This window comes from Hydra viridissima, unplaced genomic scaffold, assembly GCF_058129835.1.
Source record: "Hydra viridissima isolate aposymbiotic clone 2 unplaced genomic scaffold, HvirCarnegie_v1 scaffold_5, whole genome shotgun sequence".
NCBI classification, from domain to species: domain Eukaryota; kingdom Metazoa; phylum Cnidaria; class Hydrozoa; order Anthoathecata; family Hydridae; genus Hydra; species Hydra viridissima.
Window position 1 is genome coordinate 14,568,204 of NW_028324304.1, and position 21,887 is coordinate 14,590,090.

The 21,887-nt window shown below is 29.5% G+C and overlaps 2 protein-coding genes across 2 annotated transcripts; one reads left to right on the forward strand and one right to left on the reverse strand.

Annotated features, from left to right (window-relative positions):
• Positions 1-137: 137 nt before the first annotated feature.
• On the forward strand, positions 138-18,650 carry LOC145188828 (nucleolar RNA helicase 2-like). The gene is made up of 19 exons (XM_090088072.1): positions 138-314; positions 467-554; positions 4,656-4,739; positions 5,037-5,056; positions 5,139-5,210; positions 6,684-6,722; positions 8,840-9,018; positions 9,129-9,217; positions 9,509-9,648; positions 9,791-9,850; positions 12,141-12,230; positions 12,310-12,366; positions 14,217-14,321; positions 14,479-14,598; positions 14,728-14,801; positions 14,892-15,051; positions 15,239-15,373; positions 18,006-18,050; positions 18,275-18,650. Exons 1-19 carry the CDS (start codon positions 207-209, stop codon positions 18,560-18,562), a joined length of 1,953 nt encoding a protein of 650 aa, XP_089944198.1. The 5' UTR covers positions 138-206; the 3' UTR covers positions 18,563-18,650.
• A 1,203-nt stretch (positions 18,651-19,853) lies between these two features.
• Positions 19,854-21,420, reverse strand: LOC145189585 (uncharacterized). The gene is made up of 3 exons (XM_080066256.2): positions 21,006-21,420; positions 20,324-20,923; positions 19,854-20,129 (listed from the first exon to the last, which is right to left on the reverse strand). Exons 1-3 carry the CDS (start codon positions 21,249-21,251, stop codon positions 19,956-19,958), a joined length of 1,020 nt encoding a protein of 339 aa, XP_079922382.2. The 5' UTR covers positions 21,252-21,420; the 3' UTR covers positions 19,854-19,955.
• Between the last annotated feature and the right edge of the window lie 467 nt (positions 21,421-21,887).

Sequence of the window (21,887 nt, forward strand, 5' to 3'; positions counted from 1 at the left end):
CTGTGAAATTTAGTTTGGCAGGTTGGGTGTCTATCTAAAAAAATTTTTGACATCAATGTATAGATGTAACATACAAATGTTCTACACTCTTTATTTGTTTTTTTGTTGTTTTTTTTTCAATTAATTTTTTTATTGAAAATATTTTTAATTTTAAAAAGTTTCAAAAATTTTCATTTTAAGTGTAGTTAAAAAAAACTTCCGCCAAAATGATTTCACAATGTCGCTATTTGTTTGCATTGCGTCATTCTTCAGTTCGCCTTGCTAAAGTTTATCCAAGCATTTCAAATAAAGTTGTTAAACTTTATTCTACACAGGTAAATTGTTTTTGCTAAGTCTTAATAATTTCTTTTTCTAATAGTAATATTTTTAAATATCAATTATTAGTTTTAGTTGTAAAGTTTGTTTTAATATTGTTACTGTCATTTGTTGTGTTTAATTGTTCTTTATCAATTAAATATGTTTTAAGATAGCAAGTCAAGTGCATGAAGAAGATGCTGAGAAAGGAGACTTGAAACATTTTGATATTTCAAAGTCAACTATGACAAAATTAATTGGTAGGATTTTTTTTTTTCAATCTAAAACAAGTAATCACTTCATAAAAACATAGACAGACAGACATATTCACACATACATACACATGCATACATGACCAGTTGCAATTTGCTGTATTTGTTATTCCCTTCTCTGTTGATTTTTTATTTTCCTCTCATTTCCTTATCGTAGTCGTCATTAGTTTATTATGATTGAAAGGATTGCTCATCAAATAAATCAAATCACAAAAACAACAATAGATTGAATGCACAAGACAGACAATGATTATTCCCACAATGTTATAGTCTGAATCTAATTTGAATTTAGACAATCTTGAGCTAATAAGCTGAATGGCTCTCAGATTTCCTGCTTCACTGGATATCTTAGTGATTGGAAACCATATAAACTATGTAAGTTCATGTAACATCAAGCCTAAGTAGATTTTTCAAAACTGGTAGAAAAATTTCCCTGATTATATACATATTGCTTAATATTAAGGATAGTTTTAACAAACACTTTCACAAATAGATCCCTAACCTTTTTGGATGTTTTGGCAATGTTTAACCATTAAATGCTCTTCTAAGCAGAACACTAGTTTGATTGGAATTTAGGTTGTCAATTCCAATCAATACGTTTATTGCCTTGCTAATGAGTTCTTTCCTAAAATAGGGATCAATATTAGTAACCTTTGGTCTTGATTGGTTTGCTAGTTATTGGTCTTTTCTTCACAAAACTGTCTTGATTTTTATTCTTTCTTAAAGGTGGTAATTATGCAGGCCTTTTTTATTATCAATGCTTTCAAAATTGATGAATAAGTTTTGGACTTAACATTATTTTCAGTTTTGTTATAGAAGAAATGTCTTTGAGCATGTGAGATTTCTATTAGAACTGTCATTGTCAAGTTGGATATTTTTGGCTTAATGACAGATGGTGCCAGTGTCATGAAGAAATTAGAAAAAATAAATATTGTTTATCAGCTCTGTTGCTGATATCCTTTACAAAAACAAATGTTTAAAAGAACTTCAGACTGAAGAAGAAACTTATGATGGTGATAATGAAAGATTCTGATAATGACCAATGCTAAGAATGGCAAAAAGAATCTGACAACATTGATGTAATTAAATTAACAGATAGTTTTTATGAAACTTTAGTAAAAATTAGAAAGATTGCTAAATTCTTTATGAGTCCTCCAACAAAAAATGACATTCTTTAACAGCATTGTCTAAAAATAAAATGCGTGGAAAACTTATTTGTCAATACTTATACTTTATGGTAATAATTATAGAAAAGGTTACTCCTCTATTAAATGCATGCTGAAGCATTTAATAGGTTTAGGTTCTGTGGCTGACCAGTTATGCCTGGAAATAGATGATCTGCAAGAGTCAGCTGATATAGAGAATACTGAGTTAAATTGAGTATTTGTAGAGGAAACTGAGCTCAACCAAGTGACCTTAGTAATCATAGCTCATAAAACTACTACCAATGATTCTTGATACAAAGACAAGGTGGAGCGTTTTTGGTCAAAATTGAGAATTACCTTTTAAATGATTCAAATAAAAATGGTGCTAATCTAGAATTTAATAACTATTCTTTTGTAACACTAGGGAACTAATTTAAACTTTGTGTCTGCTACCTGAGTAAAGTTATTTCAACATATCAAGTTTATTGCGCTGATTCTTAAAATGTAATTAGAATATTGTATCAAGTAAAGTTTTTAAGTTATTAGTTTTTTTAGTTTTTTGATATTTTTCTGTATTCAAACTTAAATTTAATTTTTTGTATATCAAATGTCTAAATGTTTTGTTTTCTTTATTACAGAGTTATAAATTGTTGCAGTAATGGAAATAAAGAAATTTAAGTGTTGTTGTTTGAACGAATCTGACAATTTTTGTTGTATTTGTGGAACATTTATGACTCGTGATCAGTGGAAAAGTTTATCATGCAAAGTAAAGGTTACCTATTACCATTACTTTGGAGTAAAGGTGGTAGATCAAGAAAGAACCTGGGCTCCACATATTTGCTGTAGTGTTTGCTACGTCGGTCTGATGTGGTTAAATGGGAAAGAAAGCAAATACCGTTTGCCATACCAATGATATGGCAAGAGCTGAAAGACTATCATTTGGACTTTTGCATGACAAATATAACAGGTTGTTCTAAGAAATCCAAAGCTTCAATTGTATACCCTAACTGTGCATCTGCAATGAAACCAGTTCCCCACAGTGTTGAATATCCTGTTGCAACCCCTCCAACTGACATTACTCTTGATAGTAAGGAAGAAGAACAAAGTGGTTATGAAAAGGGCGGTGTTGTATGTGAACCAGATGATGACAAAAATAAACCTCACATGATCACACAGGGCGAACTTAGCGGTCTAGTAAGGGACCTTGGGTTAACAAAAAAAGAAAGCTGAACTCCTGAGGTCAAGATTACAGCAAAGGAATTTACTGGTTAAAGGAACAACAACTTTTGTAACCAGCACAATGAACTTTTTTCCCACTTTTGTAACTGACACAATGAATATGGGAAATTTTATAACAAGGCAAATAATATGTTACAGTGTGGACATTGCTGGATTAATGACAGAACTCGATGATTAATATGATCCTGGAGATTGGTGTCTGTTTATTGATTCAAGTTAAGTCAGTCTAAAGGCTGTTCTGCTACATAATGGTAATGTTAAACTGTCCATTCCAGTAGCCCATGCAGTGGGTTTCAAGGAGATGTACAAATCGATGAAGACTTTTCTTAAAGTTATCAAGTACATTGATCACAACTGGAATATCAGCAGTGGTCTCAAGGTAGCTGCTCTTCTTCTTGGAATGCAGTTGGGGTACACAAAGCACATGTGCTTCTTGTGTCTTTGGAACAGTTATGATGATACAAATATTTATCTTGTTAAAGACTAGCCTGCAAGAATCAATCATGTACCTGGACAATTTAACTTTCTGCACGAATCTTTGGTGAATCCTACCAAAATCTTCCTTCCACCTCTTCATATAAAACAAGTATTTAAAAACTTTGTCAAGGTGCTGCCTACTGATTCTAGCAGATTTTTCTTAAAGATAAATACACAAAGATAACTGTGGGGGTTTTCACTGGACCACAGATACATGAAGTAATTCATGATCCTTGTTTTAAAGTACAACTACAGCCTGTAGCATTGAGGGCTTGGGAGGCATTTGTGTCAGTGGTTCAGAATTTTTTAGGGAATTACAGATCTGAGGACTACATGCAGTTAGTGGAAAACCTGATAGTGGCATACAAAAACATGGGTTGTAGAATGTCTGTAAAAATTCATTTCCTTCATTCCCACCTCAGCTTCTTTCCTGTCAAACTAGGAGCTGTTAGTTACGAACAGTGGGAATGATTCCACCAGGAAATTTCTGTTATGTAACACTGGTATCAGGGTCATTTTGATAGTGACATAATGGGGGATTTCTGTCGGTTTCTACAGCATGAAAGTGATATTGAATATAAGCGTAAGACATCATCACCAAGAGAATATTTTTAAAGTTATAGTTGTCTGATTAATATGACATTGAGACATTTAATATGTAATAATTTTATTTGACTAAAACAATCATTATATGTACCTGTTTTGTTCTAAATGATGGCTTCAAATATTTGAGTAAAGCTGAACATTTTGGCTATAACATTCATAATGTTTTTTAGCTATAACATTAAAACCTGATGTCGTACAATTAAAAGGGTGACATATTTGTAATCAGTACACCTGAATCACCCCATAATAACTGAAAAAGTCTGGGAAGCTTGTTTCCTAGTGTAGCTGTTCAGCTATTTCTTCTCTGTCATCTTCTGTTAAAGCTGAAAGATGTTTCAGTGCATCTGGCATCATTCATTACTAAACTTAAAGAATTTAATGTGTCCATTATTTACACTTGCCTAAAATAGTCTTTCCATAAACAACAATTATAAAATGTACTTAGGTTCTTTGTAAATAAAATTTAACAAAACTGCTAAGTATTTACTAAATAACCAGTGTTTATTTTAAAAAAAAATATCTTAAGCAATAAAAATACTTCTGCAAACATGTATTTTTTCACATTTATGCATTATTTACATTTTTTTATTTTTTTAATATTTTGAATATGGTTTCACTTTAGAAAATGGTATTGATAAGTTTTTTCCAGTTCAATTTACCACCTATAATGCTATTCTTGAAGGTTCAGATGTAATTGTTCAAGCTAGTAAGTTTTTATTATGATTGTTTTGGTTTTTATAGACTAATAGTTATTTTTTTATATAAATTTTGACCTTGCTAAAAAACAAAATAGTTTAACATTTTGTGATTTTAGTCACATAAAGTTACATACAAAAATACAATAGAACTAGAATTGATTACAGTTAGTTATTATGAGAAAATATTGGTTGAAAAAAACAATTGTTATAAGAAAATTAATATAAATTTACACTTTTCTTTAATTCCAAATAACCACTGCTGAAATATGTTTTTGTTAGTATATTAAGTTTTGTTTTGTTTTAAGGGACTGGAACTGGAAAAACTGTGAGTTTGGCTTTGTTGAAATTTATTTATATTAAATATTCTTTCTGAAGACTCCATGTGTTTTATGATTTCTCAAATTTAGCTAGCCTTTACACTTCCAGTAATAGAGCGTTTAAACAGTGAGAGTCTTTCAGAACGTGGAAGAGTTCCATTGGTGAGTTTATACATATAAATTTGTATAGCTTTTAATTTCTTAACCATGTTTACGTTTATATGAGTATGTGTTTATTTTACTTCTTAGATTTTGTGCATCCAACTTATGAAATTCAAAAAAGTTGTTTTTGGTTCGATTTTACTTTTCTATATCTGATTGTCCTCTCTGCTGATTGTTTTGCTTTGATATATCAAATTAAAGTTCTAACTTGATATTAGCATTATCTCTTTGTAAAATTTTTAAAAAATCACATATAAGTAAGCAAACTGACTTTTCACAATTTCTACAAAGAGAGATGATGATAATATCAAGTTAGAACTTACAAATATCTACATATGAGGTATATATTAACTGGATCTTTTCATTTGCAAAGTGATGATGGATTGGCTATTGCAAAAGAAACCACAATCAACCCTTTTTGCTTCTAAAAGTTTCGAATCCTTATTGTTAAGTCCTATTTTTCTGTCATTATAATTCTGCTATTTGCATTCTAACATGTGTTGAAACATTAGTAGAAGTTGCTAAAGAGTCGTACATAAGTTTCATAATTACTACTCATTACATATATTGTACTACTCATTGCTACATTACTGTAACCAGTGTTAGTTGCCATCACATAAAATTTGCACAAAGCTCCCTTTGCATATATTGAACTTAAGTTTGATTTCTAGTAAGGGATCCTGAAATCCATGGATATCAGGGTGTTTTTTTTTTTTGTTTTTTTGTTTTTTTTTTTTGCATTAAATTAATGGTTGCATACAACCATCATATCTCTGTATTCTTCTTTTTTAGACTCAAGGATGTTTTTTTTACAATTGGAAACCACTCTGCTTTTTAACTGATCAAAGTTCACTTTAACTGCATCTTTGCTGTCATAACCTAGACACCGCCTTAGACATACATTTAATTCAAAATGAGTTTGTTTTTTTTTTGTTGCTAATCCTTACTAAAAAGGTATGGAAGTCCCATATTGGCATTTAAGGAAGCAGGAATTTTCAGAATCATATGCATGTTTTTCTGTCTTAGATCTTGTCACTTTTAAACCATTAAATTAGTGTTTGCTGCATAGGGAATCAATTTATTCATTATGATATCAACACTTCCAACATCATTATTCAACTTGCATTAGACATATGCTGTACAAAAGATCAATGTTGTACTACTTAGTTAAATGCTCTGCATATCAAGAGCAAACCAAGACTTTATAAGTTCCTATGAAGAAAGTCTTTTATTTTCTAATGTGCTTAGAGCAATGAATTAATAAGTGATTGTTGCATATTTATATACCTGTTGTTATTTGGTCAATTCATATGAGCATTTTGTTCTGTATTACATTATATTAAATGTTATATTTTTTAAATATATATATGTTTTATAACATCAGAAGAATCAATAGTAACGTGATTATAAAATTGTATCATTTTATTTTGTCATATTTTTTTTTTAGTTTTTTTTTTATTATTAATCTTTCAGGTCCTTGCTTTAGCACCTACTAGGGAACTTGCTATACAGGTGGGTTAAAAGTTAAATATTCCTAATTCTTTTTTTTATAAAACAGTTTTATCAACTTTAAAAGTTATCAACTGAAAGTCTGTTGTTTGTTTTTATCTTTCTACATTAAGAAAGATGTTTACCCTGTTGTTGTGCTAAGATAAGTGTTTTGAAAATATTGTACTAATATTGAAGTAGTAATGGGTAGAAAATAAATTGTGATATAGAACACTAACTATAGCAGGGTGAACCATTACTAGTTGGTTACCGGGGTAAGTTGACACATTGCAACTTTAGAGTTTTCCACTAGAAATGTGTGTAAATCAACATTCAGAAAAGAAATATTTTACTGTTGAATTAGACTTAGTATCAGCTCAACAGACCAAAAAATATTTTGTTTGAACTTTTGCCAGATTATCATGGTTATCCTGATTATATAGCTTGCTAAAAAAACAGATGTTACTGGAAAACCATGTGCCACTAACTAAAGTCACATGATGACTGACCTTTGGCTGAATGTTCTAAAAGTAAAATATAAGCTAAGTATAGATTTTTCCACTAATCCATATTCATTGCATATATTTAGTATATTTTTTTAAAAATTAGTTTAGGGAGGTTTTTTAACCTGCCTATACAAGTAAACAAGTGATGAAGAAAAGCCATATCTTCTCTAGAAAATCTTGTTTTTCTTCAGTGCTAAAATTTTTACTATTAGACAATCATGACTCCCTCCTCTCAATTAGCTTTAGACTAATGCAAAGAAAATGGTGTTTCTGTTTGTTCATTGTGGGTGATTCATTTCCTCTAGCATGTACTGTAAACAAATTCACAGCTGATAGAACAAATTCAGAACAAGACCCCTGTTATGGAAAATGTAGTGTTAAGTGTAAATAATGTTACTCATGTTGACTTAACAATATCAGAGAAAGACAAGCCAGAAGCTAATTGCTCAAAAGATTTAGAGCCATATCATATATCATCTTTAGACAATAGATATACTTAGTGCAGACAAGCCAACTGAAGATTTGAAACCGTTCAAAAAAGCTAAAGAAAAAAAAGAGTTTTGATTAAAAAGGACTTGCAAAAAGGAAGCACATCAATTCTAAAGGATCCCTGAGTCTCTGAGATTCCCTTAGGGTTTTAAAAAGGGAAAAATAGTATTCAAAAGAGAAAAACTTAGATATAAGAGAAAAAGACAAAATAAAAATAAAGAAAAAACTTAACATTAAACTTGCAAAATATTAGCAGCAATTTTTTTTAAAGATTTTAAGTCTAATTTCTTACAATGCAGCTTATTCAAGAAAGCATTTTAAGCAGCAAACTTGCATACACTTTTCAGTTTACTAGTATAGATTGTCTATACTCTCTGGAGGGGAGGGGGGGCTTTTGTTTCACAAATTCTTCGTTTATATTTTAAACTTGCAGTTTGAAATTTTCAAAAATATTCAACCAGAATTGCACAGAGCTCAAAAGCTAGAACTGCAGCCAACTAGACCTGGTCTCCCCTACTTTTTATTTAACAACTTGACTTAGGATGATTTTTAAAAGTTTTAAATTGATATGAATTCCGTTTGCTTACAAAGGGAAACTGTTTTTTTTTTAATGATTTAATAATTTACTTTGTTTGCTTTTTTGATGTTAATATATTAATCTTGATCTAGAAAGAAAATAGCCTCAGAGAAATGCATTACAATAATTTTTAAAAAATAGCATCTAGCATTAGTTTGGTTTTGAAGGTCCATTTAGGTAGTATAATGAGAAAATTGCATGATTCATGGAAAATTAACTCAAATCTACTACAATTTGTTAAAATGAATACATTCAAGATAGTTTGCTTGTATAAAAGTGTGCTGAAATTTTGAGTACTCTTTTTCTGTTCTTTTATTTTCTTTATCTTGTTATATAAAAATTAAGATAGTTTTAACAAAATGTCATGAATTTATTTTATTTAAAAAAATTATTGAAGTCAAATCCTACTTGAATTCTTTTTGATTAAGTAAAAAACTGCTTTGATTTAATAAAAAAAAACGTCATCTTGCAACTTTTTTTAAAAAAAATAGAACAATGTCCATTATTTTATTTCTTTTACTCTGAAATAAGTAAAAATCTATAGCTGTTTTTTTTTTTTTAAACTTTAGATTTATCAACAGGTTGAAAAGTTTAAGTCAAATAATATTAAAGTCTCATGTTTTTATGGTGGATCATCATATGAGAAACAGGAGGGTGAGTTAAGAAGAGGAGTTGACTTTTTAGTAGGTACGCCAGGAAGAATTGCTGATCTCATACAAAAAGGGATACTGGATTTAACTAAGCTCAAGTAATATTTGTTTTTTAATTTTTCTTGAGTTTTTTTTTAATCTATCTACTCTTAATTTCCCTTCTATTATTATTTTTTCCTTTTAATTTTTCATTGACTTTTTTAAACAGATATGTTATTCTTGATGAAGCTGACAGAATGATGGACATGGGTTTTCAAGAATCAGTAGAAGATATATTAAAGCACTCATATACTTCAGGTTAACTATTGTGATTTTTTAAAAATTTATTTAAATTGTTGTTATTACTGCTACTGTTTAGTAGCAGTAGTAATTATATTTATGATTTTGAACTATATATTGATATAGAACTTAAATAATTTTTTTTTTTTTAATTCTAAAATCATTTAGAATGCTCATTTTTCTAAATACCTTTAAAATATTGAATATTGTCTTTTTAGTGGAGTTTTTGGAAGAAAAAAAACTTTATTGAGTAAAATTACCTTTTTATATATTATAATTTCTGCAGATATGTTTGTATTGCTCTTACAGAAAGAAAACCACAGACTTTATTGTTTTCTGCAACTGTGCCAGCATGGTTACAACAAAACTCCAAAAAGTATTTGAGTTCAAACCTTAAAATCTTTGATTTGATTGGCGAAGACAAAAATAAAGCTGCTGTTACTGTTCAAGTTTGAATTAAATGTTTCATATATTTGTTATAATGTTGTTTTCAAATTAGTTACACAAGCTGAAAGATTTTTTTTTTTTTACATTTAATAATTAATACACAAGTGTAATATATAAATCTATGGAATATTTTTTTATTTTCAGCATAAAGCAATAAAATGTACATATTGGGAGAGAACTTCACTCATAAAAGATGTCATGCAGGTATAAAACATCTTTGTTTTTTGGTTGTTTTTTTTTTCTGTACTTGGCAGAAAATAAAGTTATAAGATTAAGTAATGTTGCATAATGTTTAAGTATGTTAAGACAAAAAATATACAAATCTTCTTGGAGCTAATTATATATATCCACAGATTTTTTATCTGGATGCTGAAACATCTTTGATTGTCAGTTCAACAGCTTGTGAATGGGATGGATTTGTTGGTAGAAAAGTTGCTGACATGTCTTAAGGTCATTGGTCGACATATGTGACAGCAGAGGAGGTGGTGTTACCTGGCAGTTGTTCCAATCCATCTGTTAAGTATATATCAGCATAGAAGTTCAACTTATTGTTATTTTTATCAAAAATCTTAACAGGATTAGGTTTTATTCCCTGTCTTGATGAGATTGTAAAATCTGCTGCTTGCCTGCAAATACCCAAATTGTCAATGCAAACAGCAGCTATCAACAAATGTTTAGAGTGAGCAAAATAACTGTTGTTCTGCAGTAATAAAAACACAATATCTTGATCTAGCTTATTGGATAAGGAAAAATAATTTTTTTGACCCATCATGACATTATATGTAAGACCATATATGGCCATAGACATTAGCTATGAAACTATCTAGTCTCTGCAATGATTTTAATGCAACTGTCTGTGACATGCAAATGTAAAACTCTGCTAGCTTTTTTGAGCCATCTAACATGATTTATACTACCTTGTTGGCTACACTCTAGAAATGGTGTGTACTGACTTCAACACATCCTACCTGCATAGTTAAATATTTAGAAGATAGCATCCATCATTTACATGTGAAAAATGTTTTCTAAATATTAATTCATTTGTGTATGATTGACAAACCAGCCCTTGTCTTCCAAGCTTTTCCCCAATTTTTCTAACCAGTATTGGTGATTGTTTCATTAAATTGTCTGCAGATCTTTTTAGGACTGATATGATCTAATTGGCAACATCGTTAGCTCAATTGTTTTTTGGAAATACATGATCAACACATTTTCTGGAAAGGAAACTATAACATTGTCTCCTCTTTTATACTTCTATGGCAATTGGTATCATACACTAATGGCATATCCTTTTTTCCATCAAATCCATCAAAGTCATCACTTTGTAACTTAATCTCTTATTCTCTCCAAATCTTCCTTGGTATTTTTAATTTTTTAAGTTGGATTGTAATCTCTGATGCTTTAATGCTATACTGAAAACACAATAGCTAATTGCTTGTACTAAGCCAGTCAGTGTGTCCAGCAAGTTCAGACCAGGAGTATACATTTTCAAATACCTGTAAAGTTATAAAGTATGAAACTGTTAGAACTTAAAAGTGACTTAAAGAATATTATTAACAATATTTGATTCTACAGGTTGATCTATTTGTAATAACTAGATAACATTTATTGGTTCAGTTTACAGTAGGAATGGTTACTTTTCTGTAATATAACATACATTACTTTTTTAATAACATGAAAACTGAAAACTTTGCCAACAAATCAAGGTAAAGCTTTGGTAAAAGAGAGTATGCCATTCACATGGGAGAAATGTCCCTTGAAATACTCTTTTGGCATTTTTTAATACTGACTTTATTGAGTTTTCTTACAAGTTGGAATTCAAAGTGTAGCATTGTAATACTTAGTTTTAAACTCAAGTTAACACTTAGCATAGTGATATTATATTAGTACTACTTTCAAAACTTTTTTGAAAATAGTACTAATATAATATTACTATGGTAATAATATAATATAACTATGCTAAGTGTTAACTTGAGCTTCTTTAAACTAAATTATTATTTTGAAATTTTATTGCAGTTAAAGCTGCTTCAATCTTTAATGTTTGTTTTGAGTTTGTTTTTTTTTTGTTTTGTTTTTTTTTATATTTTCTTAAAAAGGTGTTATAGATATTAACAATATGCATTGTGACAATCCATCATGATATCTGTAATACTTTTAGTCTGAAAGTGATGAGTGTGTTATTCCCAAAAAAAAAAGCAAGTTCTTTTTGTTAATGATTAGTAGTAAAACATGATAATATTAAAATGGGATTAGTAAAGAATAGGGAGTAGAGAATGAGAGTGAATAGGGCAAAAACTATCATTGTTGTACATTTCTTAATTATTAGTTTAATAAGGGAGTGAATGGGGCAAAAAGGATCGTTCCTGTGTAGGTCTTAATTATTGGTTTATCCCTAAAAGTATAAGTCTCATAGATTGAAGTAAATTATTATATTGATTCACACCAACTTGTTTACTTTAAAATGTAGCTGAACATCTCTTCTTTTTTGGTGTAGCTTTACTGTGGGAAGTTTGGAAAAACTATTATCTTTACTACAACCAAGCATGAAGCAAATGAACTTTCATTGGATCCTATCATTAATTCTGTAAGATAGTGTTTAAGTATTTAAACTGTTATTTATTCTTCAGTTTTTAGATTTCTGTGACTGTTGAACTTGTTTTTAGGCCTCTCAGGTTCTGCATGGTGATATATCTCAAAATCAAAGGGAGCTTACTCTTCAGGTTTCTTTTTGTTTTTTTACTTCTTTTTTTTTTTTTTTTTTTTTTTTTTTTTTTTTTTTTTTTTTTTTTTTACAAGAAAAAAAAAATCAAAATGGGACATCAAATATGAGGTCCACCAATCAAATCATTGGCCATATAATGAAAATAATCATAGTCTTTTAAATTGATACTATGCAAAAGTTTAGAGAATTTGTACTTGTTTTCCTATAGTACTGCAGTCACTGTAAACCCTTTAACAGTTCATGCTGTAATATTACCCAAACTGAAAGTGGTTCTCAAATGTCCATGCTGTAATATTACGGTTTAACCAATTGTCATTTTGCTCAGCACATTCAATAAATCTTTTTCTATTATTCGATGAAGATAAAACATGTTTTCTTGCAACTTGTTCAGTTTTGTATGTATTTCATGTCTACAAATTGGATAAGGTTGTTCCGGTTGTTCCAGAAGTGGATGTAAACAAATTTGGTGAAATAAATGCTTGTACAGATACAATTTGATAACAGACTTTCTGTTCATAGTGTATTGACAGATAACACAATCATGTAAGATATATTTGAACAACTTGAAAAATCATGTAAGAATATTTTGTCTTAATGACAAAATATTCTTACATGATTTTTCAAGTTGTTTATGACTAAGACACCATTTGTGTACGTTTCTTTTTTAATCATTAAATCGTGGTGTTCATCAATCAGCAAAGTTACTGATCCAAGTATGAGAAAAAGCAGCAAATTTGAATTCCTATTAAAAATTCTGCAGTCCTTCAAAGAAAGTTGGTCTTAGTCAGAATGCAGCTTATACTGTTCAAGAGAAAACTTGATATGGGATTGACATCATCTCGCTGAACTTTCTGTCAGAAATTAGTTATATTGCCTTGTGCCATAAGTAAAAATTCAAACAGTCTAAGTTGCAACAGCATAATATCAAAGTTTCTACCAGTTGAGTTAGGTGTCATCTAATAGACTATAAAAACTGTATGACCAATGTTATGTAAAATTATTAGAAAAGTGTAGCAATCCGATTTAAAAAAAAAGTGCAAAACAGACTTGTGTCATTCAATTTACTATGCTATAATCATCAGCATACTAATATTGGTTATCCTTGGTCCTCTAGAATGGATTTTGCTTATTGCTCAGCAGACTTCTTTTTCAGTTGGTGAGCAGCAGGTTTTGACAGAAATTGCTTGCTAGTTATTTTCCTATTTATCCTGCATTTCAACACCAAAATTAGCTTAGTAAAAGATGCAAAGAAAATTTTCAACTCTAGGTTCAGCATTTTGGATATGATGTCAGTCCCATATCAACTCTTCTGTTGTTGTTATGAACTGTTCTCTGATTAAAATCAACTTTTTGGCAATCTCTTTTGAGAGAATGCATCAAGTTTCAGCATGGTTCTAATGTTTTTTTGTTCAAAGATTAAAGATGAAATATACAAAGATTAAATGTCTTAAAGCTACAAGTTACGCAAATACTGTCCCATAGTAGAAAAAAAAAATTGAAAAATGTAAGGATGTTGTATCTTCAGACAACCTGCCCATTTGTACAAAAGTTAGGAAGCCAGACAAACTTTAAAATCTCAAATTTTTGATAAACTGGTTAAAATTGCAAAATTCCTTTCTTTTTCAACAATTTGATGTTAAAATTAGCAAAATAAAAAGTTTTACTGATTTCAACTATATAAAACCGAAAAATCTTAACTTCAGCCAAATAAATCAATAAAGTTTAAAGGTGATTCTTTTATTTTTCACACCATTGTATATATATGTATGCACACCTGTATTTAAAAATGAAGGGAAAAATTAAAATCAAATAGTTATGAATGGTAGTGTACATATAAAATTTTTTTAGAGTTTTCGTAATGGCAAATTTAACTGTCTAATTGCCACTGATGTTGCTGCTCGTGGTCTTGATATACCTGAAGTTGATTTAGTTATTCAAACAGAGCCTCCTGCGGTATGATTTTTACAACTCTTATTTATCTTCAACAGATTAGGTTTTCAAATGATCTTATGTTAAATATAGTAATATATATAACTTGCTTTTCAAAAAATTCATCCTCAAGATTTAATATCCAAATTGTTTAAATTACCAACAAATAACATTCTTTTAGGATATTGATTTTTACATTCATCGAGCTGGCCGCACTGGGCGTGCTGGAAGATCTGGTGTCTGTGTTGTATTTTATAAACCAGAACAGGAAACTGAACTTGCTGCTGTTGAAAAACACACTGTTAGTTTTGTTTCCACTTTTTACTTTCTAGGAGTAATATTCTCTATGTATTTTTTGTTGTTGTTGTTTTTTTTTCCTATTGTGACTTACTGTTTTTAATATTTCTTTCATAAATTTCTTAACTGTTAGGGTGTTGTATTTGAAAAAATTAATCCTCCAAACCCTGAAGAGATTGTAAACTCTTCTGCAGATGATGCAATAAGGTGATTACTTTTAAGTTATAATTTTTTGCTTCTATAATAACAGTATATTTATGAAAATCTGTTTTTAAATAAATACATTTGTTTCCTTAGATCTTTAGAAAAAGTAAACAGTGATGTCATTAGCTTTTTCATTAAGCCTGCAAAAGAGTTCATAGAGAAAAAAGGAGCAGAAGAAGCACTAGCTGCTGCTCTTGCATTTATTTCTGGAACAACAGAACTTACTAACCGATCACTTCTTACCTCTAGAAAGGTTCATTGTGTTTCTTAAAGTTAACTTGAAAAAAAGCCTGTTGTGTTTTTCTAACCAATGCATCACTGATTCATTGTGTTTCTTAAAGTTAACTTGAAAAAAAGCCTGTTGTGTTTTTCTAACCATTGCATCACTGATTAAGTATCCATGTATTTTAAAATTTTATCTTTTACTGAAATGACTTTAGGGCTACACTACATACCTTATGAGACAGCCAGTGCTGTTACGAAATCCGACTTTAATATGGAATACTCTGAGACGATACTTTGATGATGAATTCATTGCAGATATTAAGGGTATGAGAATGTGCCAAGATAAATTTGTAAGTTTTGTTGTTTGTTTTCTTAAGTGGTGCCATTTTATTAAATATTTTAATTTTATTTATCTACTAGTATTAACGAATTAGTTAATATCTAACTAAAAATTTTGAAGGTAGAATTATTTTATTATTAAGCAGGGAATTTTATTAAAGATTTCATGGAACAAATTCTTAAAAGCTTTTAAGCAAAATAACAAAAACAACACAAGTTTTAATTTAGTCAATATTTAAAATTATTGTTCATTGTAAGAGCATGATGTATTAAAAGAGCATGATGTGTTAAAAGAGCATGACGTGTTAAAAGTATTTAATTTTAAAAAAGTTTTACGAGATTTTATAACTTTTCATGTAAGAAATTTTGATTTAAAAAAAAAGAAAGAAACCATCAATTAATTGAAGATGATATAATAAAGAGTTAGCAAAGTCAAATCCAATGCAATAAAAAGTACATAACAAAAGAAAATAAATTTGCATAAAATCTCAGTTGGTCTGAAATAAAATAAGCACTACTGGACCCCTGGTGCAATTTACTAAAAGCTGTTTCAATGGGCTCTAATGTAAAGTCAACAAGCTTTACAAATTTGTGTGATGTTCTTAACAAATATTTTGCTAATTAAACTTTAAATGTATGTACTATTGTTTTACATGTTTCAACAGTCAGTATTTTGATCTTTTTTGATCATTATTATAATCCATTATTTCAAACAATTCGGAAAGAGAATGTAGTTAATGCAGACGAAGATCATATGGTGATCCAAAATGGGAATAGAGAAGAAGGTCTCTTCCTAACCTAAATATTTTTTTGAAATTTAAAGGCAAATGCTCAGAACTTATTTACTATTCTTTGCATCTTCTGGATTTTTTGGTAATCTGTTAATAGCACTTTACTTTTTGTCCATTAAATAATTAGTAGAACAATTAGTAACAAAACTTCAAAGGCATAATCAGTTTAGTCTTAGGAAAGATAATTGTTTTTTTTGTTTTTTTTTTTTTTTTTTTTGTTTTTTTTGTTTTTTTTTTTTAATTTTGAGCAAATGTTGTGTATGTTGTATATAATATGAAGAATCTTCCACTTACTTTACTGAACTAATCGGCCTTCAGTTTTTCTTAAGATTTGTACTTGTAATAAGCCTGGGTTTTAACAACAATAATCTGGTAATTGAGCTGGCAAAAGCAATAAATTTATATCATTCCCTTTCATCTAAGCTTTGACTATGAGGTCATATCTTTAAGAAAATGCCACCATTCGTTTCAATTTGCTGGTGCTATGTCTTTAGCTCCAAATACTAACTCTTTCACCATCACTTTGCAACCTGGGTTGCAACAAAGCAACTGCTTTACTTTTCAGATTTAAATCTTTTATCAAGAATTTTGCTTTCCCTATTTATTACACGATGCATAGTAACATGTTCTAAGACCTTGCAACACATCCCCAGAACTTTTTTTTTTGATTGTCATCAGAAAATATTCGCTCATTCAAAAATTGTAAACAAGTTTTTTTAGCGGGGGCCTGGGGAGAAATCACATATTTTAAGGGAGTGTCCAGGAATTTTGTTGTTCAAGATAGGTAACTAAGAGGCATGGGGCATACTCAAATTTCTAGTATGTTGATACTGGTATCAAATGAGGATGACTTGCAAGAAATTAGGGTAATTGGAGCTAAGCCAACCCCGCCCTGACCCCTAACTACCCCCTTCTAGAGCAATGTCTCCTTTAATCATAAAATTTTTCTTGTTCTATTATAAACTAGATCAAAATTCATCGACAGGTTTCAAATTTCATCAAAAAATCTCTTTTCGTTTAAGATTTATAACCATGCACAGCTTAAAATTACTCCCAATTATCCTCTGAAACAACTTTAAATGGTCTTATTTTTTTAAAAAAAAAACTATTTTTTGATTTAATTTGAAATCTGTCAATGAATTTTGATCTAGTTTAATATAAAACAAAAAAAATTGAAAATGGTTTTTAGGAATTATACCCTAGGGAAGGGCTATTAGGGGTCAAGTAGGGTTTCCTACAATCACTTATTACCGTAAAAAAATTCCTGGTCTTTATTTTTAGATTATGATTGATATTTTTCATTTCAAAATCATGCTAAACGTTTGTTCATATGAGGTTTAATATTTTACTTTTTACAAACAACATTCCTGCAAATAGAAAGTTACTTTAAAAGTGTACTTATTTGCCTTTTTAAAACCCTTTTCCACTTTCCCAAAAATCACACAATTCTCCTCTTACACCACTTTAATGTTGTGAGCTTATCTATGGCTATCAGGGTTTTCTAATGGCTGCATAAACACTGATGTTTTTCCTAAATAGACATTTTTTTAACTGTACTTAAAGAAACTAATTTTGCAAGTTTCGTTGAAGGTTTTGGTAAGTTCACGATAACTAACTTTGGTTAAAAATCTAAGATTGTTCTCGCGATGCAAATCCTTTCAAAACCTTTAAAAAAAAAATTTTATGCACCGTTTTTTGGAAAATGATCAAGTTAACATTAACAAAGTAAAAGAAATCAACAGTTGTAAATAAAATAGAAGATTTTTGTAAATCAGTTTGTTTTTTTTACATGCATTTGATGAAACTGAATGAATTGAAATTTTACATTTGAATATTTTGACGGTCAATTTAGGGGTGTGTATTTGATGTTCCTACCGAGAAGATAGCAGTTATAAAGGTTTTAATTTTTCTATCACTTTAATTCGCATGTGATGAGTTTTTTGTCTTTTTTTTTTGTTTTTATTTTGTTTTGTTTTTTTATTCTTTGTTAATTCTGTTATAAAGTTATTTTTATAAATGTCATTTGTATTTCTGTTTTTTATTCTTAAGCTAAAAAAAACTTGGTTGCTGTTTTTTTTTTTTTTTTTTTTTTTTTTTTTATAAGTTTTTTCCCTTTTGCAGGAAATCTGGAAAGGGGATAGATATGCGACTCTAGAAAAAATTTCGAAATTGCCTGAATTGGTCGAGTATTCCGGTCCTAAAGAGTACAGTACTGAAACATTGACTTTAAAGACAAACCGTTTTAGAAATCCAAATAACTATCGAAGTAATGACAATCGTGAGAGTAGTTTCAGTAAACGTAATGATCGAGACAAATATAAAAACATTCGGAGCAATAAAAACGATGAAAGTTATACCAAATACAAAAAACGAGACAGTTATAATCGAGTTGTTGAAGACAGTGACTAAGTGTAATAACTTCTATCAAAAAATTCTTTCAACTTAGTGTTTTGTCTCTAACTTCTATGAGTTGTGAATAAAATTTTGGATTTTACTAGTCCGATTTATGTGTTTATGTAGGAAGGTTTTTGACCAGCATTGTCGTTTCGGGGGATTGGTTACTACTCTTCTTATGTTAAAAGCAAAGTTTTTCTATATATTCCGAAAGGTTCAAAAAGTAGAGTGCAACTAGTTAGTGTATTCAAAGAGAATATAACATTACGCAAATTATTTTATGCATGGCATTTTTATGTGTTATGCGGCTTTTATTTGTTCTATTTTTACTAATCTTTTGCAGGAGATAATTATGATTATCAGTACTGAGTGAGCCGTTGCAAATATTATGTAACTTTTATTTTAAATTAATTCTTTTGCTATTCTAACCGGAAAAAAAAGACATTCAAGATCTGGTTTAAATGCTTAGAAATCCATGTTTAATGGAAGGTGTTTGATCGGAGGGAAGGAAATTTAACATCACTTTCTGTTCTTTTCACATTCACTTTTTTTAACTGTTAAATTTTTAATGTTTTTTCCATTAGTTAAATGATGTCGAACCTGAAAAAAATCTAATTGAAACTTGACAACTCGTGTCGAGGTATTTGGTATCTTTTGTAACTCTCATTATGAGTTAATATGCAAAATGGTTTATAGAAAGATTTCCATCTTTTTGCAAAGTTAGTGCTTTGAATCATTCTTATGTTTTTCACTTCGCATAGAATGGTATGCTAATGGTATTAGAAAATTTATAATCGTTTAAGTCTTGGATAATTTAAATAAACTTTCATTCAATGCCTTACAGGATTCTGAAAATCTTTCATCAGAACGCCCGAAGTATATTTTTGATTCCATCTTTTTATACTTATGTTTGCCAAGGAAAAAGAGCATCATAACTTCCATATTAAAAATTTATCGCACATTATCGTATCAAATAGTCTTGAGCTATTCTTATCATATTTTGTTATTATGCATCATGAAAATGACTTAAAGAAAAGTTTCTAGCTTATCGCAAAGTTAGCGCCTCACTTTCGTTTTCCCATTAAAAAAAGTTGTTTAAATCAATTTTCAGAAAGTTTCTTTTTTGAGACTCTAAAGAAGTGTTACTTTGCATTTACAAATGAAATTCATTTGCTGAGTTCTACATTATATCTGTAGATGTCACGACTTAAATATTACACCCTTCAAATTAAGAGCCATACTGTCTGACGTAAAAAATCGGTTTATAGCATGCCACACATTTTTTTTTAAAACATTTAAATTTGTATTTTAATTTACTTATATAAATCTATACAAAATATAAAAGGTGTAAATTACAATTAGTAAATTCCGTTAAAAGGAAGTATAAAATCTAACAACTCGGATGCTTTTATTTGAGGTTTGTTGAGTTGGAATGTAAACTTTTCTTTCGTTCATTGATAAAGGAAGTTGCTTTTGTTAATATCCCATCAAATGATTCCAGTCGACTCAAACGCCAATGATATCTTTCCTGGGCCTCACGTTGGCGTTGAGATGTACAATCAGCAATGGACGTCAGTTTTTCCTACATACAAAAAAGTTTAAATTATTTTTTTAAAAAAATGTCATAAATTAAGCTGAAAGAGAATCATTTTTAAAAGAAAATTATTCATCATGAGGAATTTAAGTAGAAAATTTTTTTAACAAATATTACTTGCTTACAAATGTTTCTCCTGTGAATAAGTTATCAAGAACAAGGGAATGAGAACAAAAGCAAACCTTTTCTATTATGAGGTTGTTTTCATCGTTAAGTAACGATAAGTCTTTTAAGGATTGAGCTCGATTTCTCTCGCTTCGTGCGATTGTCTCTTTTATTCTAAGATCTACTTTGATATCAGGTTGTGACAGGCGTTTATTGAAATATCGTTTATTCTCAACCCTACTTTTCCGTTTTTTCACTGTAGTGATCAGTTTGCGCTGACAATCATTCTCAATATCTTTTAGATCCGTCATAGAGCCTATATATTTTCTGCAACATCGTGGAGAAGTATTTGCAGACTTTGAAAACAAATCTTTTGTATCTTTGTCTTCATTACGTTCGTCATCATTAAATATTTGCTTTTCATCTTCTGGACTTTGTAAGTTTGGACAGCTCCCATTTCGAAGAATATTACAACGATATTTGTTTAAGTTAAGCGGAGTTAAAGTTGAAAGCGTTACACTTTTTTTATAAAATCGATCGCGTCTTTCTTCTAAATCCCCTTTTTTATCTTCGGTTCTTTTCTGGTTAGCTACAGCTCTTCTTTCGCTTTCTTTATGTCTACTGAGCATGTATTGCTTGCGAAGCTCGATGGTGTTTTGATTTGAAATGCCAAGTTGCTAGAATGAAAAAGATTCATGTTAATGCTTTTAGCACCCATTTTAACCAATAATCTTTGCAGAAAAACATTACGAAAATCACCTTTGCTAGTAAAAAACCATACTGTCGCAAGTTATCTGCATATATTTCTTTATATTGACGAGTTTTAGTGATGTCTATGGCCTGGTTGTTTTTTTTCTTTGAATGCGGAGACAAGCCATTGTCATTTTTAATTGATTCCGAATTCGAAACAGTGTTGTTGACAATTATGTCATGTGAAATATCTTCACTTTTTACGTTAACCTCTCCATTAGCTTGTTCTGTTGTAATTGGTTCGAAACTTGTCATGATTGCTAAGAAACTTTATTCGTCGATATTTTTGCAAAAAAAAATTATAAAATACACTTTTAGTTACATCACGCTAAAATAGTTCTTACTTTTAGTTTGTTTTGAAGATTGTTTACGGGAAATGTGTAATTAATTTAGCACAATGGATGGAATTCAGCATACGTTTTTATTCTAAATGCAAAAGTCATTTGCTTTAGAACAAATCTCATATACTTAAAGCCAAATAATCAGACAAGCTATTTTAAGCCAAATGCCATTAGGATTAAATGGTGCCATTGAAGAATTTCAAAATTTTCATTAGATTTGCATGTTTAAAACTTTCATATTTTTTATATCTATCGGAAAAACTAATCGTGTAATTGTTTATAATGACATTATAAAAAGCTTTTGTCATAGCGCGCATACCATCTGCATTAGCGTATATATATATGCACGAACATGCAAGCACGCTTAACCAGGACAAAAAAGTTCTTTGGTAATTCTTTCAATAGATTTTTGGGATTCAACGGGAGTCTTGTTAAACGTTTATAAATTTTATAAAAAAATCCGTTACACATTTCATAAACTTAGTTTTATTGACTTTTTATCCTTAAAATACTGTTTAAAAAGTTAGAATTTTTTTTTTTTTTTTTTAAC